Source organism: Ylistrum balloti, unplaced genomic scaffold (assembly GCF_031769215.1).
Source record: "Ylistrum balloti isolate Yb309-2 unplaced genomic scaffold, AGI_CSIRO_Ybal_v1 Utg370136, whole genome shotgun sequence".
NCBI lineage: Eukaryota > Metazoa > Mollusca > Bivalvia > Pectinida > Pectinidae > Ylistrum > Ylistrum balloti.
The window spans coordinates 944,559-972,416 of NW_026782145.1; the positions used below are offsets into that span (position 1 = coordinate 944,559).

At 38.8% G+C, this 27,858-nt stretch overlaps 1 protein-coding gene across 1 annotated transcript in view; it reads right to left on the minus strand.

Moving 5' to 3' along the window:
* The window catches only part of LOC132550631 (A-kinase anchor protein 13-like), a 170,851-nt gene that overhangs the window by 126,854 nt on the left and 16,139 nt on the right, over nt 1-27,858 (minus strand). Inside the window, exons 5-6 of the mRNA XM_060214723.1 lie at nt 26,303-26,416; nt 19,482-19,697 (exon numbers count right to left, since the gene is read on the minus strand). Of these exons, the coding sequence (XP_060070706.1) occupies nt 19,482-19,697; nt 26,303-26,416 (330 nt within the window). The remainder of the gene's footprint in view (nt 1-19,481; nt 19,698-26,302; nt 26,417-27,858) is intronic.

Sequence of the window (27,858 nt, forward strand, 5' to 3'; positions counted from 1 at the left end):
GGTCAGTTTACTTTTGTACAACAAGGTTCTAGTTGCTTTGTTCCAAGCGTTACATAAAAAACCCACAGAGAGACATATTCGAAAGTGTTGGCCCTTTAACCATGGTCGTCCCCTCACTAGTAGAGAAGCCAGTTTTGGCTTCTTATGTTGGTGCCTTGTTCTCACCCTGCCAGTCAGTCCGCGTATGTATGAATGAGAGATTTCCTTTCACTCAGTACGCAGGCAGCACCTCCATACAGGCACAAGCTCTGCCGAATTTCTAAAATTAGCTGCTGTTCTAGTTATCTTCCACAGCAGTGAAAGTTTGCTGTCCCTTCAAAAACAGAACCCTTCTCCCATCATCATTATCATTGCTGGCAGCAGCAGCAGTGCTGGCAGCAAGGAAAGCAGGGAGATTGTAGGGAGACACCCCAATACACTGATAGGAGTTTTAACTGTAGTCCGAAGGTACAATCAACATTTCTATATATCCAAGCAGCTTTCACTATCTCAAAGAGAAAGTAATCACAAAACCATCGAGTGTCTACAGAAGGTAGAGGGAGACGGCTTGGTGCCGACCCACATGGTATATGTACCTGGAGTTCAGGCTATCAACATCGTGTAATCAATACAGTGTACAGCTGACGAGATATTGATCTAAACATGGCCAAGGAGTTCATCCGTATTTCTACTGGCCAAGGGGTTAAAAAAAACATTTCTACCAGCCAAACAGTTGACTCGTATTTCTACTGAATGAGGAGTTCACAAAAAATTCTACTGGCCAAAGGGATGACCTGTACTTCTACTGACTAAGCAGTTCAACAATATTTCTACTGGTCAAAGAGTTCTCAGGAATTTCTACCAGCCAGACAGTTCATAAAAATTTCCACTAGCAAAATAGTTCACAAGAATTACTACCTGCTGAACATTTCATAAAAAGTTCCTACTAGTTATAAGAGTATTTCTGTTGACCAAGCAGTTCACCAGTATCTCTACATGACAAGAAGTTCACATGGTACTTCTACTAAAAATGTATTCTATCTGCAAAGAATTTCCCCTTTTTATTCTACTTGAGAGCTTTATTATCTGTACCTAAGGTGTATTTAACATTTCCTAAATGGATTTCTCTTCTTGAGATTATACTTAATTTAATTACAAAATCTGACTTTACACTTTTTTCATTTTAAATTTGAAAATTTCAGAATTAAAGAAGTCTTCAATGGCAAATATTCTTCATGTACAAATTAGATAGGACACTGTTATATAAAACTGTATACAATTTGCATACAGCCTGATGTTGATAAATATCCCTAGTGAGTTGTGAGATGGATTGAGTTGACAGATTTACGTAGAACATGTACAGTATCTTACAATACACATCATCACAATTCACTCCCACTGATCAATGCTTCACAATTCAGTAAATTTATTAAAACTGTCACTGATCTGCTTTTATCAATAATAAAATTGTTTTATTAAACCTACACTGTGTTGCTAAAGAATAGTTGGGCCAACACTGAAAACACTTGAGTAAACACTGAAATGACATTAGTAAACCAACAATGAGTTGCTAGAGAGTAGACCTACCAACACTGAAATAGTTTTAGTAAACCAACATTGAGTTGCTAGAGAGTAGCTGGACCAACACTGAAATGGCTTGAGTCAACCAACACTGAGTTACTAGAGAGTAGCCCTACCAACACTGAAATGGCTTGAGTCAACCAACACTGAGTTACTAGAGAGTAGCCCTACCAACACTGAATGGCTTGTGTAAACCAACCATGAGTTGCTAGAGAGTAGCCCTACCAACACTGAAATGGCTGGAGTCAACCAACACTGAGTTGCTAGAGAGTAGCCCTACCAACACTGAAATGGCTTGATCCAACCAACACTGAGTTACTAGAGAGTAGCCCTACCAACTCTAAAATGGCTTGAGTCAACCAACACTGAATTGCTAGAGTGTAGCCCTACCAACACTGAAATGGCTTGTGTAAGCCAACCATGAGTTGCTAGAGTGTAGCCCTGCCAACACTGAAATGGCTTGTGTAAACCAACAATGAGTTGCTAAAGTGTAGCCCTACCAACACTGAAATGGCTTGAGTCAACCAACACTGAGTTGCTAGAGTGTAGCCCTACCAACACTGAAATGGCTTGAGTCAACCAACACTGAGTTGCTAGAGTGTAGCCCGACCAACACTGAAATGGCTTTAGGTAACCAACATTGAGTTGCTAGAGAGTAGCTGGACCAACACTGAAATGGCTTAAGTCAACCAACACTGAGTTACTATGGAGTAGCCCTACCAACACTGAAATGGCTTGATCCAACCAACACTGAGTTACTAGAGAGTAGCCCTACCAACACTGAAATGGCTTCAGTAAACCAACCATGAGTTGCTAGAGAGTAGCCCTACCAACACTGAAATGGCTTGAGTAAACCAACCATGAGTTGCTAGAGAGTAGCCCTACCAACACTGAAATGGCTTGAGTAAACCAACCATGAGTTGCTAGAGAGTAGCTGGACCAGAATCTAAGTAATATTTAAATCTCATCTAATCCTAGTTTTGTGTCCTTCCTTGTAGGCGGCCTCCCAGGTACCCTCAGTACATACACCACAACAAAGCCATGAAGTATGGATTTTTATCTCTGTTACATCATATTTTACAACATTTTCCCATCAGCTATACAAATAATTCAATTTGTTCTGTAGAAGGTTACAAAAATTGCTAGTTAATGACCAAGCTAGGAAGACTAATAATCACAATGATAGTTACACATATAAAGTTTATGTTCTAGAGACACCAACAGATCAATCCTTACAGAATCTTGACCACTAATGACCATTGCTGTCTAAACAATGTCTCCATACCTCTAATGGCTGACCATGTCCTAGGCTATCACCAGAACTGGCAGTGCAGCAGTCCTACACACTCACTTTTATAACATTAATCAACATCAAAGATGTTATTCTTGCCGTCTACAAAATCAATATCTCAGCCTTAATACTGATCAGCAATAAGAATAGTCAAGGTCTGTATATTATCTAAACATTATAATGAATCAACACAACTGTACCTTGTCTAACTCAGAATAATAAAAAGAAAATTTGAAATAAAAGGTCATAAAAAATAGTGGTCAAGGTCATTTCTTTTGGAAATCTTTGTCATCACATGAAACTTTCAGCTGAGTATTATGATCCAATGTCTTTTAGGTGGAGCAGAAGGAAACGTTGGAGTTTTCAAGCAAATTTGATTCCTATGACCTTGAACTTAGGTAAAGATAATTTTTTCTTAAAACTTAGCTTTTTCTCCAGAATGTATGAGAAGAAATCATGACTTCACACCAACTGGATCTTCAGGAGTTATTCAAAGACTAATTAATGGACAACTGATACTGCACTACAGCATGACCTCGCTTGGCTCTTAAATAGGCCAGATGAACTGTAAGCCCAGGGTACCAACAAAAACTTGTAGTAGGATGCAGGACAAGAAAATAACATTTGTTAGTACTTTTATTAAACTGTAATAGAAAAAATTTAAGGTGGTCTCAACTAAAGGTGGCCGCAATAACTCAGTCAGTTAGGACCCTAGCTGATGTAACATCTGGTAAAGGTCCGAATTTTGAAGTTCAACAATTCCTATTCCTGGTGGTTTGTGTTTCTGAAGAAGAAGCTGAGAAACACACCATCTCTGTGTTGCATGGTTGTGCCCTTGGGCAACACACTTAACCCTTATATCTCTAGATGGCATTTGAGGAGACTTCTGTATGTGGTTCAGTAAAGCATCAACCAGCCATTACAAGGAGACTCCATCGCAAAATGACTGTTCACGGGGAAGTAAATCAAACAAACATTGACTAATGCAGGTATATAAAAACCTGAACTTTTCTGTTGTGAAAAAAATCATTTATAGACAAACATGTCATAAAGAACAGTTGACAACAGCTTTATACAACAAATACATGTAATAAAACCAGAAACTGTTTTCCTTTTTTCATGTAGGCATAGTTTTACTTGTTAATTGAGGAGGACTTGTCAATACAGCAATACTTATAACCAGGAGGTTTCCGCCTGCTACCCAACAGATTTCTCCACATAATAAATAATACAATATCTTGGTTTATGTGTGATAATGACTTTCTATGGCTTTGTCAGGAAAGATAAGTAAGCATTAATTTCCATCTGTTTGCTCTACACAACACGACCTGCCAGAGCTTATTGTTGAAGGCTGGTCTGTGAATGGCTACAGAAAGCATACAATTCCATATAAATGTGTTTTTTGGGTGTTAAGTGTCAGTATCCCGTCTTATCTTGGCCTTTAATACCTAAAGGTTACAATGCCCTAATGTAAGCTACTTTGACCTTGTATTTTAACCTCCTTTGCTAAAGAGTTCCCGATGTTGAATTCCAAACACATCAGCAACCACACAATATTATGATAACAATTGTTTGTCGGGAGGTGTATTGATCAGAGAATTACTGATAATGGATTTTAATCAGTGTTGATTGGTGATAATGCTGTGATATTTGTGTATAATGGGTCAAAGCAGGTCCTCAGCACCCAGCTCAGTTTTTACTGTCCTCATGACATTTATGTGTCAAGTTTTGTTTTAAACATGAGATAACCATGAACAACATGAGATAACCATGAACAACAGGAGATAACCATGAACAATACATGTCAGCTTATAAACAACTATAAACATTTCATATCACTCTAAAAACACAAATGATCATTTGCTTTTAATTTATCATTTTTTTTTAAATTACCATTTACTTTATAAGTAACATTTACTTTTTAATTAAAACTGATTATTTACTTTCTAATTACCTTCTTTTTATCTAATTTTACTTTCTAATTTTATGTTTTAATTATCATTTAATTTTAAACTAACATTTAACGTTTACGTTTTAATTATAATTTCGTTTTATTTTAATTCACTTTTACACTTACATTTCAGTTATCATTAACTTTTAAATAAACATTTACTGTTCAAAGAACATTTAATCTTTTATTTACATTTACTTTTTAACGATCATTTACCTTTAATTAATATTTACATTATCTCTCCTGTGCTTGTTGCTTCCTCTACATTTGTATCTTTTGGTTATTCATTTTTTTCACTCCTGAGATTTAAACTAACATAAGAATCCAGATGTTAATGGAAATGTAGATTAAAAGAATAATTTTCAATTCTGAAATGAAATACCCTAACCTTCTCATGGAATAACATTTAAATTCCTGCATTTGGCAGTAATTGTACCAAGCTGTATTTCTCCAGAACATTTTATCTACAGACTGAAACATTGATTGATGGACAGACACACTGATTCTATTGTGTCATCACTAAGTTTGTAGATAGGTGAGATCCAATGATGTGAGATTATCGATGTGTGCAGTCATATTCTACAGTGTCATCACTAAGTTTGCAGCTAGGTGAGGTCCAGTGATACGAGATTATTGATGTGTGTAGTCATGTCCTTGAATTGAATATTGAGTGTCATGTTTTACATGACATTGAAACCAGTAAACCTTTAAGGGTATGAATCAGTTGCAGTTCCACTGGGACTATCATACAATTCAAATGACTGGCAACAGTTATTTCCCTTTGAGGACAAATTTTAGATAAGATGAGATAAAGGTTGCATAGATCAGGCACCAATACACATAGTGCTGATTTCATACATGCATCAATGACCCTGAGCTAGCTTTCAATAACCGAGAGGACAAAAAAGGAAAATGAGACACACTCCAACAAGATTGTTTTTACTTTAGTCTACATCAGCTTGAAGTCAACTGTTCAAATCAATATCTCGACACTCGCCCACAGACCTAACAAAATTCTAGGTACTCGCCCACAGACCTAACAAGATTCTAGGTACTCGCCCACAGACCTAACAAGATTCTAGGTACTCGCCCACAGACCCAACAAGATTCTAGGTACTCGCCCACAGACCTAACAAGATTCTAGGTACTCGCCCACAGACCAAACAAAATGTTTGGTACTAGCCCACAGACCTAACAAAATTCTAGGTACTCGCCCACAGACCTAACAGAATTCTAGGTACTCGCCCACAGACCTAACAAGATTCTAGGTACTCGCCCACAGACCTAACAAAATTCTGGGTAGCTGGACAGATTGTTATCATACAAATAGTTATTCTGGTAAGGTAGATAACATGATTTATCGAACTGAAGTAGATATTTCATTAAAAACATAAATTATTGTAACATATTGTAATGGTTTGACTGTTACCATCATCTTTCTGTCTACCAGAAGGCCTAACATTAATCATTCAGAAACTAAACCTTGCTCCCTCTAGACAAATTTCAATACGACACTTGTCCAACTTAATCCACCAAATGCTGAAGTGATGCCATCTTTATAATATGAAAACAAGATTGTGTATTTATCCTGAATGTTTAAGTACTGAAAACTTTGCAATGTTATATTACTTCCATTAAAAGTCGGGATCTTAGTCATTGATTTACTAAAGAAAAGATGGAATCACACACAAGGTAACATTTATCTATGAATAAGAGCTTATTGAGTAACAGACATCAATTTTTCCGAGATGATAACCCTGCTTTATCAAACTTGTAACACCTGATATAAATCAGTCAATAATTTAAGATAGAAGTCCTTATGCCACAGATAGAATAAGATTTAAATGTGGCATTTCTATAACTAAACTGTCTCCTTCATCATATAAATGACCAGTGTGAAGAGTTATAACACTGAAGTATGTAGTATAGAAGATAAGGAATCAACCAATTTTTCAGCTATAACCCTATGTAAAATAAGGTAGAAGATTCTGCGTCTTTCTGACATTAAGTCAGACCAAAATCTCCTGCCTCTGATATACAATCCGTTGCTGTTCTCCCATCTAATCTTGTGAACAAATTCTGCAACATTCCCTTTGGACGTTTTATTCTTAGGATGGACAAGGACATTTTGGAAAGTCCTGTGAGGTTTAATGGTTGATGCAATACCATGACCATGGTAAATTCTCCAAATGGTTGCTAACAGGACTGATGTTTGGTGAAATGAGACACTAAATCATGTGAAATGAATTCCAGATCTATTATGGAAGTACTGTGGACATTGTTTCTGCAAGGTCTTTCAAGTATTTGACATGATGTTCTGATTTGCCCACCAGGGGTCCTAGATTGTCAACTAGTGACATGGAGACAATGTAACCAATAGCAACAGAATGGTCCTCTATTTGATAATGGTGGGCAACATAGACCATGAAGGGAGATCATTCTGAAGTACTGAAGACAGATAAACGACAATGCAGAATTCCAAAATGAGAATTAATGAGACAGAAATATTCTTAAAATACAGAGAAATATTACTGATTAATTACCAATTTGTGCATCTCTATGATGAACTTGATGCACCAAGATTAATTTGCAGAAACATGAATAAACCTATGGACAATAGACACTATGTCCTAATCCTCTCAATTCCCAAGGCTTTCTTCTCTGTATAGAGAAAACTCTAAAACTTTACAAGACAGCTGAAGACTCAGGAGATTTTTCTCTACCAGTTATATATATTGCCTATTACAAGGTTGGCCATATTGACAGCTCTACAAGAGTACTGGTGTTGGATGTAAGGACTGGCTAGTCCCGATGGATTTTTGGTTATAGACCAGTGTGACAGAAATCACACTTGGACATCACAGGAAGTCTGATGATTAGAAATGTCATATCCGCTAAAGCAAACCACACAGGAACTGACCTCTGTCTACTCTCAATCACCGGTCAGTGTATTCATATCACCTCTAGTACTTAACTTTCTCTGCTGATAATGACCTAACACCAGACACAAATTCTCTAATAAAAATCTAGGTCAACGATAATTAAACCATTATGACCTGACACAACACCTCAAATACATCTTTAAGTCATTCAATGAAAAGAAAGATGGCTTCCTGTGTAATTGGCACATATTTTTCTGTTACAAAACTGCAATATTTATCATTGCAGCCCTCCATTATGAACATAATGATCTGTACTATCATGTCTAGGTCCAGTCTAGAACATAACATAGGTGAGATGGACACCTGTACCCCTACAGGATGAGGAGAAAGTCCTGAGCTGTACTATCATGTCTAGGTCCAGTCTAGGACATAACAAAGGTGAGATGGACACCTGTACTTCTACAGGATGAGGAGAAAGTCCTGAGCTGTACTATCATGTCTAGGTCCAGTCTAGGACATAACAAAGGTGAGATGGACACCTGTACTTCTACAGGATGAGGAGGAAGTCCTGAGCTGTACTGACATGTCTAGGTCCAGTCAAAAACATACCATAGGTGAGATGGACACCTGTACCCCTACAGGATGAGGAGGAAGTCCTGAGCTGTACTGACATGTCAAGGTCCAGTCTAGAACATAACATAGGTGAGATGGACACTTGTACCCTACATACAGGATGAGGAGGAAGTCCTGAGCTGTACTGACATGTCTAGGTCCAGTCAAAGACATACCATAGGTGAGATGGACACCTGTACCCCTACAGGATGAGGAGAAAGTCCTGAGCTGTACTATCATGTCTAGGTCCAGTCTAGGACATAACAAAGGTGAGATGGACACCTGTACCCCTACAGGATGAGGAGGAAGTCCTAAGCTGTACTATCATGTCTAGGTCCAGTCTAGGACATAACAAAGGTGAGATGGACACCCGTACTCCTACAGAATGAGGAGGAAGTCCTGAGCTGTACTGACATGTCTAGGTCCAGTCTAGGACATAACAAAGGTGAGATGGACACCTGTACCCCTACAGGATGAGGAGGAAGTCCTGAGCTGTACTATCCTGTCTAGGTCAAGTCTAGGACATAACAAAGGTGAGATGGACACCTGTACCCCTACAGGATGAGGAGGAAGTCCTGAGCTGTACTATCCTGTCTAGGTCCAGTCTAGGACATAAGAAAGGTGAGATGGACACCTGTACCCCTACAGGATGAAGAGGAAGACCTGAGCTGTACTATCCTGTCTAGGTCCAGCCTAGGACATAACACAGGTGAGATGGACACCTGTACCCATACAGGATGAGGAGAAAGTCCCGAGCTGTACTATCATGTCTAGGTCCTGTCCAGTCTAGAACATAACACAGGTGAGATGGACACCTGTACCCCTACAGGACGAGGAGGAAATCCTGAGCTGTACTTCGTCTAAAACACTCTAGTTTGTATATATTAATTCTTTCCTTCTGTGCCCTGGATACATAAACCTCATCCCACATGTAAACATAGCATTCTAATTATTTCCTGTCTCCCTGTTTCCACGCAAATGTTTTACATATGTATTCTAATAACCTGTTTTTCTACTCTACTTCCCTCTTCCTTTAACTCATTATCTACATCTAAACTTTGTAAAGAGCAGCAGATTTACATTTTGATCATTTGTAACTGATGGAGGCCACACAGAACAAAGCATGCCCTTGCACTGTCGATTCTTCTCCTTGTAACATAGCTTCCCATTTTGTTCCTCTTGTACCATGTAATACTCCCCTCAACACCTCAGCAATCATTTACTATTTTTGACTATCAAGTTTTCTAGTATTCTGACCATTATATCATTTTATACAATGTTGACCTATCCTGTGTAATTCTAAATAAAGGTTTCAGTTAACACCGACAATCAACAATTTGTTTAAAACAACATGGCTGGTTGTTTACCAAGCTAAAAACTAACAGGTCTTCTGTATCAAAATATCACATCTTATCCAAAAGTTTTAATATAGAATATCATGCAAGGTGAAATTGAAAATGTTACCATGGAAACTGAAGATGCAAGAAGTACAGACATGTGTTTCATTACAGAAATTATGGTAGGTTGTTATAGAGGGCGAAACCATAGGAAACATTGTTGTAGAGGGCAAAACCATAGTAAACATTGTTGTAGAGGGCGAAGCCATAGGAAACATTGTTGTAGAGGGCGAAACCATAGGAAACATTGTTGTAGAGGGCAAAACCATAGTAAACATTGTTGTAGAGGGCAAAACCATAGTAAACATTGTTGTAGAGGGCAAAACCATAGTAAACATTGTTGTAGAGGGCAAAATCATAGTAAACATTGTTGTAGAGGGCAAAACCACAGTAAACATTGTTGTAGAGGGCAAAACCATAGTAAACATTGTTGTAGAGGGCAAAACCATAGTAAACATTGTTGTAGATGGCGAAACCATAGGAAACATTGTTGTAGAGGGCAAAACCATAGTAAACATTGTTGTAGAGGGCGAAACCATAGGAAACATTGTTGTAGAGGGCAAAACCATAGGAAACATTGTTGTAGAGGGCGAAACCATAGTAAACATTGTTTAGAGGGCAAAACCATAGTAAACATTGTTGTAGAGGGCAAAACCATAGTAAACATTGTTGTAGAGGGCAAAACCATAGTAAACATTGTTGTAGAGGGCAAAACCATAGTAAACATTGTTGTAGAGGGCAAAACCATAGTAAACATTGTTGTAGAAGGCAAAACCATAGTAAACATTGTTGTAGGGGGCGAAACCATAGGAAACATTGTTGTAGAGGGCAAAACCATAGGAAACATTGTTGTAGAGGGCGAAACCATAGGAAACATTGTTGTAGAGGGCAAAACCATAGTAAACATTGTTGTAGAGGGCGAAACCATAGGAAACATTGTTGTAGAGGGCAAAACCATAGGAAACATTGTTGAAGAGGGCAAAACCATAGTAAACATTGTTGAAGAGGGCAAAACCATAGTAAACATTGTTGTAGAGGGCAAAACCATAGTAAACATTGTTGTAGATGGCGAAACCATAGTAAACATTGTTGTAGAGGGCGAAACCATAGTAAACATTGTTGTAGAGGGCAAAACCATAGTAAACATTGTTGTAGAGGGCGAAACCATAGTAAACATTGTTGTAGAAGGCAAAACCATAGTAAACATTGTTGTAGGGGGCGAAACCATAGGAAACATTGTTGTAGAGGGCAAAACCATAGGAAACATTGTTGTAGAGGGCAAAACCATAGAAAACATTGTTGTAGAGGATGAAACCATAGGAAACACTGAAGAGGGTGAGATGACAGGAACCACTGTTGTAGAGGATGAGACAACAGGAAAAATCATTGTTGAAGGCAAGATGACAGGAAACTTTGTTGAGGTGAGATGACAGGAAACATTGTTGTAGAGGGAGATATGACAAAAAACATTGTTGTAGAGGGCCAGACAATTGATCATTGATTTGTTTATGACAAAAATGATAAAACAGTCATTATCTTCATTCTTAATGAAAAAAAAAAGCTATCAGGACTCTGAAAGAACTTGGCAGAACCAGACAGTAGCATGATGATTGACAGTTTGAGACTGTGGAGGAGCAATAAGCAATGACCTTAAGCAATGACCTGTACAGGTTACAGATGACTGACCATACAGATTATGTTTAGTGAGTATCTGGTGTAGGGTGTCCCAAGTCGTGTCATTGCTGGGTTAATTACACTGTTTACTGAGATACACAGAACCAACCTTCATTCCACAAATACTTTGCACTCCAGTAAGATGTAAATAAAAAAAATACCAAGAATCAATCTCAGCCAAGTACACTGACTTTGTCCTACGTACTGATGTTAAATACAAGTCAGATGGTCTTAAGTCCAACTCTAAAACACTTGTTCAGCATTTCAAGGACACCACCCAGTTAGTGATTTAGAGGTCTGATCAATACTACCATCCAGTCAGTGATATTGGGGACAAATAGACCCACCATCCAGTCAGTGATATTGGGGACAAATAGACCCACCATCCAGTCAGTGATATTGGGGACAAATAGACCCACCATCCAGTCAGTGATATTGGGGACAAATAGACCCACCATCCAGTCAGTGATTTAGAGGTCTGATCAATACTACCATCCAGTCAGTGATATTGGGGACAAATAGACCCACCATCCAGTCAGTGATATTGGGGACAAATAGACCCACCATCCAGTCAGTGATATTGGGGACAAATAGACCCACCATCCAGTCAGTGATATTGGGGACAAATAGACCCACCATCCAGTCAGTGATTTAGAGGTCTGATCAATACTACCATCCAGTCAGTGATATTGGGGACAAATAGACCCACCATCCAGTCAGTGATATTGGAGACAAATAGACCCACCATCCAGTCAGTGATATTGGGGACAAATAGATCTACCATCCTGTCAGTGATATTGGGGACAAATAGACCTACCATCCAGTCAGTGATATTGAGGACAAATAGACCCACCATCCTGTCAGTGATATTGAGGACAAATAGACCCACCATCCTGTCAGTGATATTGAGGACAAATAGACCTACCATCCAGTCAGTGATATTGGGCACAAATAGACCCACCATCCAGTCAGTGATATTGAGGACAAATAGACCCACCATCCAGTCAGTGATATTGGGGACAAATAGACCCACCATCCAGTCAGTGATATTGAGGACAAATAGACCTACCATCCTGTCAGTGATATTGGGCACAAATAGACCCACCATCCAGTCAGTGATATTGAGGACAAATAGACCCACCATCCAGTCAGTGATATTGAGGACAAATAGACCCACCATCCAGTCAGTGATATTGGGCACAAATAGACCCACCATCCAGTCAGTGATATTGAGGACAAATAGACCCACCATCCAGTCAGTGATATTGAGGACAAATAGACCCACCATCCAGTCAGTGATATTGGGGACAAATAGATCTACCATCCAGTCAGTGATATTGAGGACAAATAGACCCACCATCCAGTCAGTGATATTGAGGACAAATAGACCCACCATCCAGTCAGTGATATTGGGGACAAATAGATCTACCATCCAGTCAGTGATTTAGAGGTCTGATCAATACTACCATCCAGTCAGTGATATTGGGGACAAATATATCTACCATCCAGTCAGTGATATTGGGGACAAATATATCTACCATCCAGTCAGTGATATTGGGGACAAATAGATCTACAATCCTGTCAGTGATATTGGGGACAAATAGATCTACCATCCAGTCAGTGATATTGGGGACAAATAGATCTACCATCCAGTCAGTGATATTGCGGACAAATAGACCCACCATCCAGTCAGTGATATTGGGGACAAATATATCTACCATCCAGTCAGTGATATTGGGGACAAATATATCTACCATCCAGTCAGTGATATTGGGGACAAATAGATCTACCATCCAGTCAGTGATATTGGGGACAAATAGATCTACCATCCAGTCAGTGATATTGAGGACAAATAGACCCACCATCCAGTCAGTGATATTGGGGACAAATATATCTACCATCCAGTCAGTGATATTGGGGACAAATAGATCTACAATCCTGTCAGTGATATTGGGGACAAATATATCTACCATCCAGTCAGTGATATTGGGGACAAATAGATCTACCATCCAGTCAGTGATATTGAGGACAAATAGATCTACCATCCAGTCAGTGATTTAGAGGTCTGATCAATACTACCATCCAGTCAGTGATATTGGGGACAAATATATCTACCATCCAGTCAGTGATATTGGGGACAAATATATCTACCATCCAGTCAGTGATATTGGGGACAAATAGATCTACAATCCTGTCAGTGATATTGGGGACAAATAGATCTACAATCCTGTCAGTGATATTGGGGACAAATAGATCTACCATCCAGTCAGTGATATTGGGGACAAATATATCTACCATCCAGTCAGTGATATTGAGGACAAATAGACCCACCATCCAGTCAGTGATATTGGGGACAAATATATCTACCATCCAGTCAGTGATATTGGGGACAAATAGATCTACAATCCTGTCAGTGATATTGGGGACAAATATATCTACCATCCAGTCAGTGATATTGGGGACAAATAGATCTACCATCCAGTCAGTGATATTGAGGACAAATAGACCCACCATCCAGTCAGTGATATTGGGGACAAATATATCTACCATCCAGTCAGTGATATTGGGGACAAATAGATCTACAATCCTGTCAGTGATATTGGGGACAAATATATCTACCATCCAGTCAGTGATATTGGGGACAAATATATCTACCATCCAGTCAGTGATATTGGGGACAAATATATCTACAATCCTGTCAGTGATATTGGGGACAAATAGATCTACAATCCTGTCAGTGATATTGGGGACAAATAGATCTACCATCCAGTCAGTGATATTGGGGACAAATATATCTACCATCCAGTCAGTGATATTGAGGACAAATAGACCCACCATCCAGTCAGTGATATTGGGGACAAATATATCTACCATCCAGTCAGTGATATTGGGGACAAATAGATCTACAATCCTGTCAGTGATATTGGGGACAAATATATCTACCATCCAGTCAGTGATATTGGGGACAAATAGATCTACCATCCAGTCAGTGATATTGAGGACAAATAGACCCACCATCCAGTCAGTGATATTGGGGACAAATATATCTACCATCCAGTCAGTGATATTGGGGACAAATAGATCTACAATCCTGTCAGTGATATTGGGGACAAATATATCTACCATCCAGTCAGTGATATTGGGGACAAATAGATCTACCATCCAGTCAGTGATATTGAGGACAAATAGACCCACCATCCAGTCAGTGATATTGGGGACAAATATATCTACCATCCAGTCAGTGATATTGGGGACAAATAGATCTACCATCCAGTCAGTGATATTGAGGACAAATAGACCCACCATCCAGTCAGTGATATTGGGAACAAATAGACCTACCATCCAGTCAGTGATATTGAGGACAAATAGACCCACCATCCAGTCAGTGATATTGGGGACAAATATATCTACCATCCTGTCAGTGATTTTTGGGACAGATTGACCCCACTATTCAGTTTTTGTTTTAGAGGTTCGATTGACCCCACCATCCAGTCAGTGCTTTAGGGGACAGATTGACCCCATCATCCAGTCAGTGAGTAAGGGGACAAATTGACCCCATCATCCAGTCAGTGTTTTAGAGGTCTCATTCACCAACCATCCAGTCAGTGCTTTAGGGGACAGATTGACCCCATCATCCAGTCAGTGCTTTCGGGGACAGATTGACCCCGCCATCCAGTCAGTGCTTTAGGGGACAGATTGACCCCGCCATCCAGTCAGTGCTTTAGGGGACAGATTGACCCCACCATCCAGTCAGTGTTTTAGGGGACAGATTGACCCCGCCATCCAGTCAGTGCTTTAGGGGACAGATTGACCCCACCATCCAGTCAGTGCTTTAGGGGACAGATTGACCCCGCCATCCAGTCAGTGCTTTAGGGGACAGATTGACCCCACCATCCAGTCAGTGTTTTAGGGGACAGATTGACCCCGCCATCCAGTCAGTGCTTTAGGACAGATTGACCCCACCATCCAGTCAGTGCTTTAGGGGACAGATTGACCCCGCCATCCAGTCAGTGCTTTAGGGAACAGATTGACCCCGCCATCCAGTCAGTGCTTTAGGGAACAGATTGACCCCGCCATCCAGTCAGTGCTTTAGGGGACAGATTGACCCCGCCATCCAGTCAGTGCTTTAGGGGACAGATTGACCCCACCATCCAGTCAGTGCTTTTAAGAGGTCTCATTCACCAACCATCCAGCCAAACCCACTATCCTCCAGACCTTGTCAACCCAAACCCACTATCCTCCAGACCTTGTCAACCCAAACCCACTATCCTCCAGACCTTGTCAACCCAAACCCACTATCCTCCAGACCTTGTCAATCCAAACCCACTATCCTCCAGACCTTGTCAATCCAAACCCACTATCCTCCAGACCTTGTCAATCCAAGCCCACTATCCTCCAGACCTTGTCAATCCAAACCCACTATCCTCCAGACCTTGTCAATCCAAACCCACTATCCTCAAGACCTTGTCAATGCAAACCCAGTATCCCCCAGACCTTGTCAATCCAAGCCCACTATCCTCCAGACCTTGTCAATCCAAACCCACTATCCTCAAGACCTTGTCAATCCAAACCCACTATCCTCAAGACCTTGTCAATCCAAACCCAGTATCCTCCAGACCTTGTCAATCCAAACCCACTAATCTCCAGACCTTGTCTATCCAAACCCACTATCCTCCAGACCTTGTCAATCCAAACCCACTATCCTCCAGACCTTGTCAATCCAAACCCACTATCCTCCAGACCTTGTCAATCCAAACCCACTATCCTCCAGACCTTGTCAATCCAAACCCACTATCCTCCAGACCTTGTCTATCCAAACCCAGTATCCTCCAGGCTTTGTCCAACAAAACCAGTTATCAAACCCCAGGATATTAAAGACCTTGTCCAACACTGGTATCCTATGGACCTTGACCAACAAAACTGGTTCATTAAATCCCAGTATACTATGGACATTGTCCAACCATACAAGTCCATCAAAACCCACTATCCTCCATATATGATTATCCAACATCTTCAAGTATCCTTCAGACCTTGTCCAACACAAGATTATCAGTAAAACTTAAAATTTTCAAGGAGCATAAAAATGAGCCCATCAAACCCCAATATCCACAAGCCCATGTCCAACAAAACCAGTCCATCAAACCTATGTATCAATCTGTAGGGTTTGAGAAATGCCCCTTGGCCTCCATTCAAACACGAATGCACTAATTGGATGTAAAATCCACTACATGATGAAAAGAGCTATTTCCAAACTACATACAAACTGCCTCTAATTCTGACTCTATCAACATTTGGAATGATCAGCTCAATGATAGCCTGTTTTCACATGTTTTATAACATAGCTCATCATATCCATCCATTGCATGCCACCAAGTCTTATTTTTGGAAAGTGTTTACAAGTATGCCAAGCCCCTGTGTGGAGCCCCAGTGGTTTAAGTCAATCATTATATACACCTTTTCCACACATCACAGTGGTGCTCTCTTTCCTGTTTAATCTATTACTGTCAGTTACAGAGGGCCTATCATGGGGTGAATAGTAATCATCTGATAAATATTTGTTCTAAATCTAAAACGTTTCCATCCAAAGTTATCGTTTTATAAATAAATGAAACACTTAAATTTTCTTTCTAAAATGCAAAAACAATGTAAACACTTTTATTTATTTACAGAGCAAGCATGAACTACTAATGTGATGAAAAGAACTAATTAATTAAATGATTACATCCACTTTGCATTATCTAACTGTAATCAACAAAAACATTGAAGTCTAATTTGTCCTGGCATTGCCATCAGAATTCTGTGAACTAGGTGATTTTGTACTGAAGTAAATATTATGTTTCAACCAATGTCAGATGAAGAGCTTTTGATTGACAGCTGAAGCTGCCATGAGATGATAGGGTTACCATAACAGTACATTCTGTTACAGTCATTAGTATAGAACTACCATCTATCTGACCCCTGTTATTTTGCTGACCTCTGACAAACATCCAAGCACAAACAACCTGCTGCTGTAACTCTGACAGTTCATCAGGTGTGTCTATTAAGAGAAATTAGGTGATAATGCCAAGAGAATGAGGAAATATATAGACAATAAAACAGTACAGAAAACCTTAACGACAGAAGATCTAGGATACAGAAGGTCATTCACAGGCCAGTTCTATACCTCAGGGCTTAAATCTCAATTAATATTATTTTCTATTTAATGAAGGCATAAACCAAAGGTAAAGAAAACATAATCTAATATTAATGATAAGATAAATCTGACCAATCAGAATAAAGCATCCGGCAATACAAAAACATATTTTTCAAAAGAAATGGTAAAAATACCAATGGTAGCTGTTGTTGTTGTTTGGGGGGGAGGGGTGTGTGGGTGGGCGTTACAAAATGTATCAATGGTAGCTATTTTTGCAATCAGTTATATCAACATTAATGTATGTGTAAATCCATACACATTTTCTTTATCTGGTGAAATGGGATTTTCATCAATGTGTTCATCACAATAATATCTGAAATAATGACCATGTATTTTTTTGCTCAATTCTAGGAAAGGGAGGCAATCCACCCAGAGTGACTCTAACTGAATTTTAGGTATGACAAACTAACTTTTGGGCAACAATGTGTAGATGTAACACTTTACTATTTATTAGTGCATCGATGAGTGTGACACTTCCCTTATAACATCCTTTCATGCTGACCTCTGACAAAAATGTGAAAAAGTTGGGGAAATGTACAATAGAATAGATATCGACCTTTTCATTGGTGACTAGGAAGTTTTATCAACCCTCAAAAGTGATATATTTCTCTGGGCCTTTAATTTCAGGTAAAATCACTGTCTCAGGTTGATACTCATATTCTCGTGAAAACTGGTCAATTATTGTATATCAACATGACAATTTTAACAATAATATGATTTATTTAAGGCTATTTTCACTAACATGGTATGTATAATAAAATTCAGAAATTATTAATTCAACATAAAAACCTCAGCCTCATGTTAACAAAGTAATACTTAAACCAATACAATTGAAGGTTTAAGATCAATATTAATCAGCCTTCTCTGGAACATGTTACAGGATTCAAGTCATCGCCCTATGAATGACATGATATTCAGCCATGAAATGTTGTGTAAACCAAGCAAGAATATCACTACCATCAATCAGTTACTCTGATTGTTAAAAGGAACTCACTATCATATAGTTAGATTAAGCATTATTTTTTGTTTCACCATTCAGTCTTGGGGAAAAAACAGAATTATGGTTTGTTTGCTTGGTTTATCTCCACATGAACAGCCAGCACCATTTACAGACAGGTAGCTACCTCACTGACCACTATGTGGGAGACCCATCACATGCTATCCAGAGCATTTGGGTGATAAGTGTTTTGCCCACCGAAACTGCCACAATAGCACAGGGCATTTGGTTTCTCAGTTTCCTGACCTACATGCCTCAAGTAGAGATCATTGAACCATACACCTCAGGTTTTCCTCACGAGAAATCCAAGTCTGATGTTCTACTTATTAAGCAACAAAAATTGAGCAACATATGAATTTTAAATGTACAGAGATAGAAACAAACATCTATTAATACAACCAAAAGTAATTTACTTCCATACATAAGACGTAGAATACCTATAAATTTCTGTGATGGAATCAAAAGGCAGCAACAAACTGAACTACAAACACTAACATCAGGAAACCCCAAAATCTGGTCCAAGATTTTATACCATCTTGTATCGGAAGCAATTTAGACAGAAGGAAATTTCTTCTGCGCTTCAATTTAAATTTCTAATGAGCAGACTGACGAATTAAAGTGATACAACAGTGTGAGACAGTGTGTATGTTGCTGCTTAAACTCTCTGTATCACAGGTTGGTGAACCACAGCAGATTTTACAACACAACTGGATCTTCTTCCCAGATTAATTTACAATATGTGATTGCTGACGAAGTATTCAATTGAAATAAATGAAATCTGGCTGATAGGAGATGCTGAAGATTTAATGGAATCCGTTTTTAATTTAAACAAAATTCATCTCTTTCCAGAGCAGAAAATAAATTCATTAAAAATGCTTTGTTTAATGTTGTGAATTTTTTCTACAGTAAAAGTTTGCAACCTACCATAAGCTTGGCAGCCATCATGAATTTCTGTATCCCTGTCGGAGGGTGTGTCTGAGAGATCCTCCAGTGACCTTGCAGGAGAGTCGAGATCAATTATATTATCACTGCTACCATCATTGCTACCAAGTGCCTCCATAAAAACTTGGAGATCTTTGGATTTCAGAATGATAGCCCTCAGTTTACTATCAGTTTGATCCTCAAATGCTCTCTGCTTATCTGTGGAAATCGAAGAAAAATAAAACAAGTCAAACTATGATTTTATTTGAGAAAAAATAAATATCAATGTATTTAAGTTCACACAGTTACATATTTAACTGTTAAATCCTATACAACAGGTGACAAGTCAATGTGCATAAAATAATTACCTATTTCAATAAGGTCATGACCTTGAACTTGGTGTAACCTTGTCCCTAGGCCATAATCTAAAATACTTTTCAATAATTTACAACAGTTCATTGTATCTCCTACTGCCTTTATCCTATCCAGACGTTTCATCAAACTCAAACATCTGTGAAAGGGCTTGTTACAGGACCCAAGGAGAAGGCCAGACAAAGGTCTGCTGTGTGTATCCCAGTAACATATGGTAGTCTAAGGGAAGGTCTGCTGTGTGTATCCCAGTAACATATGGTAGTCTAAGGGAAGGTCTGCTCAGTCTATCCCAGTAACATAAGGTAGTCTAAGGGAAGGTCTGCTGTGTGTATCCCAGTAACATATGGAAGTCTAAGGGAAGGTCTGCTGTGTGTATCCCAGTAACATAAGGTAGTCTAAGGGAAGGTCTGCTGTGTGTATCCCAGTAACATATGGTAGTCTAAGGGAAGGTCTGCTGTGTGTATCCCAGTAACATATGGTAGTCTAAGGGAAGGTCTGCTGTGTGTATCCCAGTAACATATGGTAGTCTAAGGGAAGGTCTGCTGTGTGTATCCCAGTAACATATGGTAGTCTAAGGGAAGGTCTGCTGTGTGTATCCCAGTAACATATGGTAGTCTAAGGGAAGGTCTGCTGTGTGTATCCCAGTAACATATGGTAGTCTAAGGGAAGGTCTGCTGTGTGTATCCCAGTAACATATGGTAGTCTAAGGGAAGGTCTGCTGTGTGTATCCCAGTAACATATGGTAGTCTAAGGGAAGACCTGCTGTGTGTATCCCAGTAACATAAGGTAGTCTAAGGGAAGGTCTGCTCAGTCTATCCCAGTAACATATGGTAGTCTAAGGGAAGGTCTGCTGTGTGTATCCCAGTAACATAAGGTAGTTTAAGGGAAGGTCTGCTGTATGTATCCCAGTAACATATGGTAGTCTAAGGGAAGGTCTGCTGTGTGTATCCTAGTAACATATGGTAGTCTAAGGGAAGGCCTGCTGTGTGTATCCCAGTAACATATGGTAGTCTAAGGGAAGGTCTGCTCAGTCTATCCCAGTAACATATGGTAGTCTAAGGGAAGGTCTGCTGTGTGTATCCCAGTAACATATGGTAGTCTAAGGGAAGACCTGCTGTGTGTATCCCAGTAACATAAGGTAGTCTAAGGGAAGGTCTGCTCAGTCTATCCCAGTAACATATGGTAGTCTAAGGGAAGGTCTGCTGTGTGTATCCCAGTAACATAAGGTAGTCTAAGGGAAGGTCTGCTGTGTGTATCCCAGTAACATATGGAAGTCTAAGGGAAGGTCTGCTGTGTGTATCCCAGTAACATATGGTAGTCTAAGGGAAGGTCTGCTGTGTGTATCCCAGTAACATATGGTAGTCTAAGGGAAGGTCTGCTCAGTCTATCCCAGTAACATATGGTAGTCTAAGGGAAGGTCTGCTGTGTGTATCCCAGTAACATATGGTAGTCTAAGGGAAGGTCTGCTGTGTGTATCCCAGTAACATATGGTAGTCTAAGGGAAGGTCTGCTCAGTCTATCCCAGTAACATATGGTAGTCTAAGGGAAGGTCTGCTGTGTGTATCCCAGTAACATACGGTAGTCTAAGGGAAGGTCTGCTGTGTGTATCCCAGTAACATATGGTAGTCTAAGGGAAGGTCTGCTGTGTGTATCCCAGTAACATATGGTAGTCTAAGGGAAGGTCTGCTGTGTGTATCCCAGTAACATATGGTAGTCTAAGGGAAGGTCTGCTGTGTGAATCCCAGTAACATATGGTAGTCTAAGGGAAGGTCTGCTGTGTGTATCCCAGTAACATAAGGTAGTCTAAGGGAAGGTCTGCTGTGTGTATCCCAGTAACATATGGTAGTCTAAGGGAAGGTCTGCTGTGTGTATCCCAGTAACATATGGTAGTCTAAGTGAAGGTCTGCTCAGTCTATCCCAGTAACATATGGTAGTCTAAGGGAAGGTCTGCTGTGTGTATCCCTATGATATTCGGTAGCCTAAGGGAAGGTCTTCTGTGTATCCTAGCTGCGTTTGATGTGCCAAGTTTAAGCTCAGATCAGTATGGATTCCACAGAGACCATCATAAAAGGCAGGCCCAACCCACAGCATCAGCAACATTTTATAGCAACCAAATCTTCCCTGAGGTGGAGATAGAGGGAGAGGCTCTGTGATCAGTGATTGGGGAAGTTTGTGTATATCAGCCGCTTCAACTTTAATCTGTAATGAGCAGTGTATGGGGACACAACAACCAAAATCAATGGTTTCAATTTCCACTGAATAATTCAGTCACTTGGAGTAAAAATAAAATCACAGATTCTTACTGACAAACTGTAGCAGGGTTGTACTGTAGAGTTGATCAGCACTAGAAAGTGATATACATCAGGCCTCTGACTTATACATTCATTCCCTATCCATTTAGTGTTGACACTTTGTTTTGATGATATTACAACATCAGTTATCACAAGGTCTTACTACCAACACACACCTGTACATAATGACCATATACCTGTACATAATGACCATATACCTGTACTTAATGACAATACATCTGTTCATAATGACCATATACCTGTATTTAATGACAATATACCTGTATTTAATTATCACAAACCTGTATATATTGACCATTTATCTGTATATAGTTAACATATACCTGTCCATTATGACCTAACACCAGTACATAATGACCATTTACCTGTATATAATGACCATACATAAGTTATCATTCATTCACAGGACAAAAGAAGTGTTTTTTCTTATAAAGAAAATCTACAACATAACATTTAACACTCAAAACATTATTATAGAATGTGTTGATTACATCATGAAAAGTTTTATAAGGAATCCAAAGCCCTCCATCTCTGTAAAAAATTCAGTACAAAACACTGACAAAGGGTAATAACTCTGTATATGTTTGAGATTTCAGTATGAAAATTTTGCCCAGTCCCACAGGAATTACAGTCAATAGTAGGTAATTATAAGTGACAGAGTATATAATAAATTATATACAACCATAATGAGCAGACAGCTATGCCTGCACACAATGGGACAGAATCCAATTTCTTTTGGTGTCATTCCGTCATCACAAGCATTACAACGTAGAATACTTGTAAATTGTAAGTGACATTGTATGTTAAATAGACCAGAGACAAAAGTGACATATGTGAAGATAATATACCACAGATCTGGTCAACATAAAAATCATCAGATAGTGTGGTACTGGTATACAAATCTGTTGAACACTTGTCTGCAAAAAATGCACAAGACTTTTAACCATATTTTCTGGGTTATGAGCCATATCAGTATATAACCCACAGGGCCAGTTTTCAGTGATTTTTATAAGCCACATCTGAATATAGACAGCACCTTTCTTACATTATGGGAGCACTATTCCTGACTTTTGATATACCTGGTAACAGAAAACAATATGGAAGCTCTATTGCTGATGTTTGATATACCTGGTAACAGAAAACGTTATGGAAGCTCTATTACTGATGTTTGATATACCTGGTAACAGAAAACATTATGGAAGCTCTATTACTGATGTTTGATATACCTGGTAACAGAAAACGTTATGGAAGCACTATTACTGATGTTTGATATACCTGGTAACAGAAAACGTTATGGAAGCTCTATTGCTGATGTTTGATATACCTGGTAACAGAAAACGTTATGGAAGTACTATTACTGATGTTTGATATAACTGGTAACAGAAAACGTTATGGAAGCTCTATTACTGATGTTTGATATACCTGGTAACAGAAAACGTTATGGAAGCACTATTACTGATGTTTGATATACCTGGTAAGAGAAAACAATATGGAAGCACTATTACTGATGTTTGATATACCTGGTAACAGAAAACGTTATGGAAGCTCTATTGCTGATGTTTGATATACCTGGTAACAGAAAACATTATGGAAGCACTATTACTGATGTTTGATATACCTGGTAACAGAAAACAATATGGAAGTACTATTACTGATGTTTGATATACCTAGTAACAGAAAACGGAAGACATTTCTTACTAGTGGTAACTGTTACGTTGGCCAAAGTTCATTGATATAACTGGCAACCGAGGGCAATTTATCAAGATTGTCAGTGAAACAATTAATTAGGTTTGCAAATGAATTATACACAGATAATTCTTTATTTTAATAATATAATAAAAAAGAAAGATAGCAAATATCGAAGTCATTTGGCATGGGTGCCTTCACAAATTGTCTACGCACAGATATAGGGCCTGACGTTATGGTTTACTAAACAATCTTTCATTCAGTGTCTGTACTGTTAAATATTAACGAAGGCCCTTGCATGCTGACCAAATTCTTACAGTCCCATATCATTTCTTCATGTTTGAAGTTACATGAAACCATTCATATTGTAAACAAGCATGGCGGCCATTCTAGAATTTGACATATAACCTGATGACCTATCCATCCTGGGATGCAAAAGGCTATTGTAAACTTCCACTATGGCTTCTAAGTAGCCATGAAAGTCCAGAAGATACTATTGTGATTCATATTAAAAGGTATGATTAATAAAATCCACAAAAATGTTATTTTCAATTAAATCTTCAAATCATCCTGTAAATGATTGCAAATGATGGTTCTAGATGATCTGTTTCAGTCACAAACACATGACAAGCAGGCACTCATAATAAACATCAGTACTATCTTGTACCAGTAACTGATAAAACTTCCCATTTTTTCTTTTTGTTTTCCCCATCCTGTAAAGTTTTTGTTCTTCGCATATTAATTGCACCGATATTGCACGCCCGACACACAAGGAAAAAGGTGCAGTTTATAATCCAGAAAATATGGTAATATATAAAAAAAAGGTGTGTCAGATGTTATTAATTCCACAAAATAGTGGAGCTTCACTAAAATAAAGTATATATTCAGTGTGTTTTAAATCTATTTGTGACCAACATTAACACTCCAAAAATTTTTTTTACTACTTCACAAAACGTCAAAGGTCAAATGCTTTAAAGATACCATAAAAGCTAAGGTTTGAGTTTGTGTAGACTAAATTCTGCTAAAATTAGAGCTTTCTGAAAATGTTATACTTACTGCAACATGTCTTTCTGCCCATTGTATTAGACTGTTACTACAACATGTCTGTCTGCCCACTGTATTAGACTGTTACTACAACATGTCTGTCTGCCCACTGTATTAGACTGTTACTACAACATGTCTGCCTGCCCAGTGTATTAGACTGTTACTACAACATGTCTGCCTGCCCACTGTAGCAGACTGTTACTACCACATGTCTGTCTGTCTGTCCACTGTATTAGACTGTTACTACAACATGTCTGTCTGCCGACTGTATTAGACTGTTACTACAACATGTCTGTCTGCCCACTGTATTAGACTGTTACTACAACATGTCTGCCTGCCCACTGTATTAGACTGTTACTACAACATGTCTGTCTGCCCACTGTATTAGACTGTTACTACAACATGTCTGCCTGCCCAGTGTATTAGACTATTACTACAACATGTCTGCCTGCCCACTGTAGCAGACTGTTACTACCACATGTCTGTCTGTCTGTCCACTGTATTAGACTGTTACTACAACATGTCTGTCTGCCGACTGTATTAGACTGTTACTACAACATGTCTGTCTGTCCACTGTAGCAGACTGTTACTACCACATGTCTGTCTGTCTGCCCACTGTAGCAGACTGTAACTACAGCATGTCTGCCTGCCCACTGTATTAGACTGTTACTACAACATGTCTGTCTGCCCACTGTATTAGACTGTTACTACAACATGTCTGCCTGCCCACTGTATTAGACTGTTACTACAACATGTCTGACTGCCCACTGTATTAGACTGTTACTACCACATGTCTGTCTGTCTGTCTACTGTATTACACTGTTACTACAACATGTCTGTCTGCCCACTGTATTAGACTGTTACTACAACATGTCTGTCTGCCCAATGTAGCAGACTGTAACTACCACATGTCTGTCTGTCTACTGTATTAGACTGTTACTACCACATGTCTGTCTGCCCACTGTATTAGACTGTTACTACCACATGTCTGCCTGCCCACTCTATTAGACTGTTACTACAACATGTCTGTCTGCCCACTGTAGCAGACTGTTACTACAACATGTCTGCCTGCCCACTGTATTAGACTGTTACTACAACATGTCTGCCTGCCCACTGTATTAGACTGTTACTACAACATGTCTGTCTGCCGACTGTATTAGACTGTTACTACAACATGTCTGTCTGCCCACTGTATTAGACTGTTACTACAACATGTCTGCCTGCCCAGTGTAGCAGACTGTTACTACAACATGTCTGTCTGTCTGTCCACTGCATTAGACTGTTACTACAATATGTCTGTCTGTCCACTGTACCAGACTGTTACTACAATATGTCTTTCTGTCCACTCTACCAGACCGTTACTACAATATGTCTTTGTTGCCTTTGTTCCACTATTACCAAGTAACTGACCTGTGTCCATTTCTTCTGTTCCTGGCCAGGCTGTTTCTGATTGGCGCACATAGGATGGAATTCCAGATTTTTCAAATGTCTCCACCAATTTATGAAGAATCTGAGCTTCTTCAACTGCAAGTATAGAAATAAAAGACTTTTTAATCAGTAGAACATTGTCACAGCAAGACTTATTAGGATGGTATAGTAGCTCCCTAATCCTTTATAAATTTTTGTATTGCATCGCAATACTTGGATACATGATTCTTTTTAAAATATTTTCTCTGCACCAAAACAAATTAAATATAATCACAAGTTGTCCTACAGATATCAGACAGATGACATATTTACTGAAGAAGATGACACTGTGCTATTATGCTAGGTCCCCAAGCTTTCCCATGGTGCACCACTCCACACCATCAGACTTGTCTATCTGAAGTCTACAGCCATAATAACAGGCCAAGCAGTCCGTAAACAAATTTTTCTATCATTCTATTAAGATGTCCTACAGACTTGGTTTATGTAGCTAGATTTTTATATCTAATTATTTTGTGGAAAGAAGAATTACAGTACAGTTCAGATATGTGTTTGTACAATAACAGACATTTCCATTTATTACCATAGATAACCGTGTTAAGTCATTCATTCAAAATATATTATAAATATAGTATGTATCCATTCCAACTGACACATTATATAAAATGTCTAATGGAATTTATTTAAGTCTATAGATACAGTGTCTCAGCGAAACCAAGAAGAGTTATTCCCCTTTATAAATCAAAAGGATCTTCAGAATATCACAAAACCTGCTGGAGCAAATCAGCATTTTTTAATTTCCTTTTTCAAGAACTCATCTTTTTTTTTATTTCACATATGTAATGTTATTAAGGATTCTATGAAATACTAAAGTAGTTGGGTTGGAAAATAAATAAACAAAATAAAATCCTGCATCACAGGTTTATATTATACGCACAAATTCAATATTTCACTGACATTATGTGATGACATAATGTATACCTAGTTGAAGTATATCTTACTTAATGGTAGATTAGAAGATGGGATAATGGCAGAAAGATCAAAGCTTGTAGGAGCCCTAGATTAGTAGAAAAATTACCAATCTGTATCAGTGGAGCTCTTTCATGCTCGACTATTGATCCCACACCGACACTAGAAATCCTGCTCCGAGCTATATTTGTCACATAAATTTTTCAATACAAACAAAAACAAAAAGAGGGGTGATAAATAAACCTGCCATGAAACGTTCCCGTTCAGTTTTTCTACGTCAGAGATTTGTAGAGATTTATGAATTTGTTAAATGAAGTAAGGTGATCGCAGCAGTAAACAGTGTAGATAATTACAGTATGGCACTAAATAAACAGATTCTCTTGCTCCTAAATATCTTCCTCATGTATGTTTTTTCAGAAAAATAATACTGATCTTCAATTTTTTACTGTGATGACTTAATCCAAATGATAAACTTTCACTAAGATGGCCCTATGAGATTATCTCTAGACAGACAGAAGGCCCTAGGAGTTTATCTCTAGACAGACAGAAGGACTTAGGAGTTTATCTCTAGA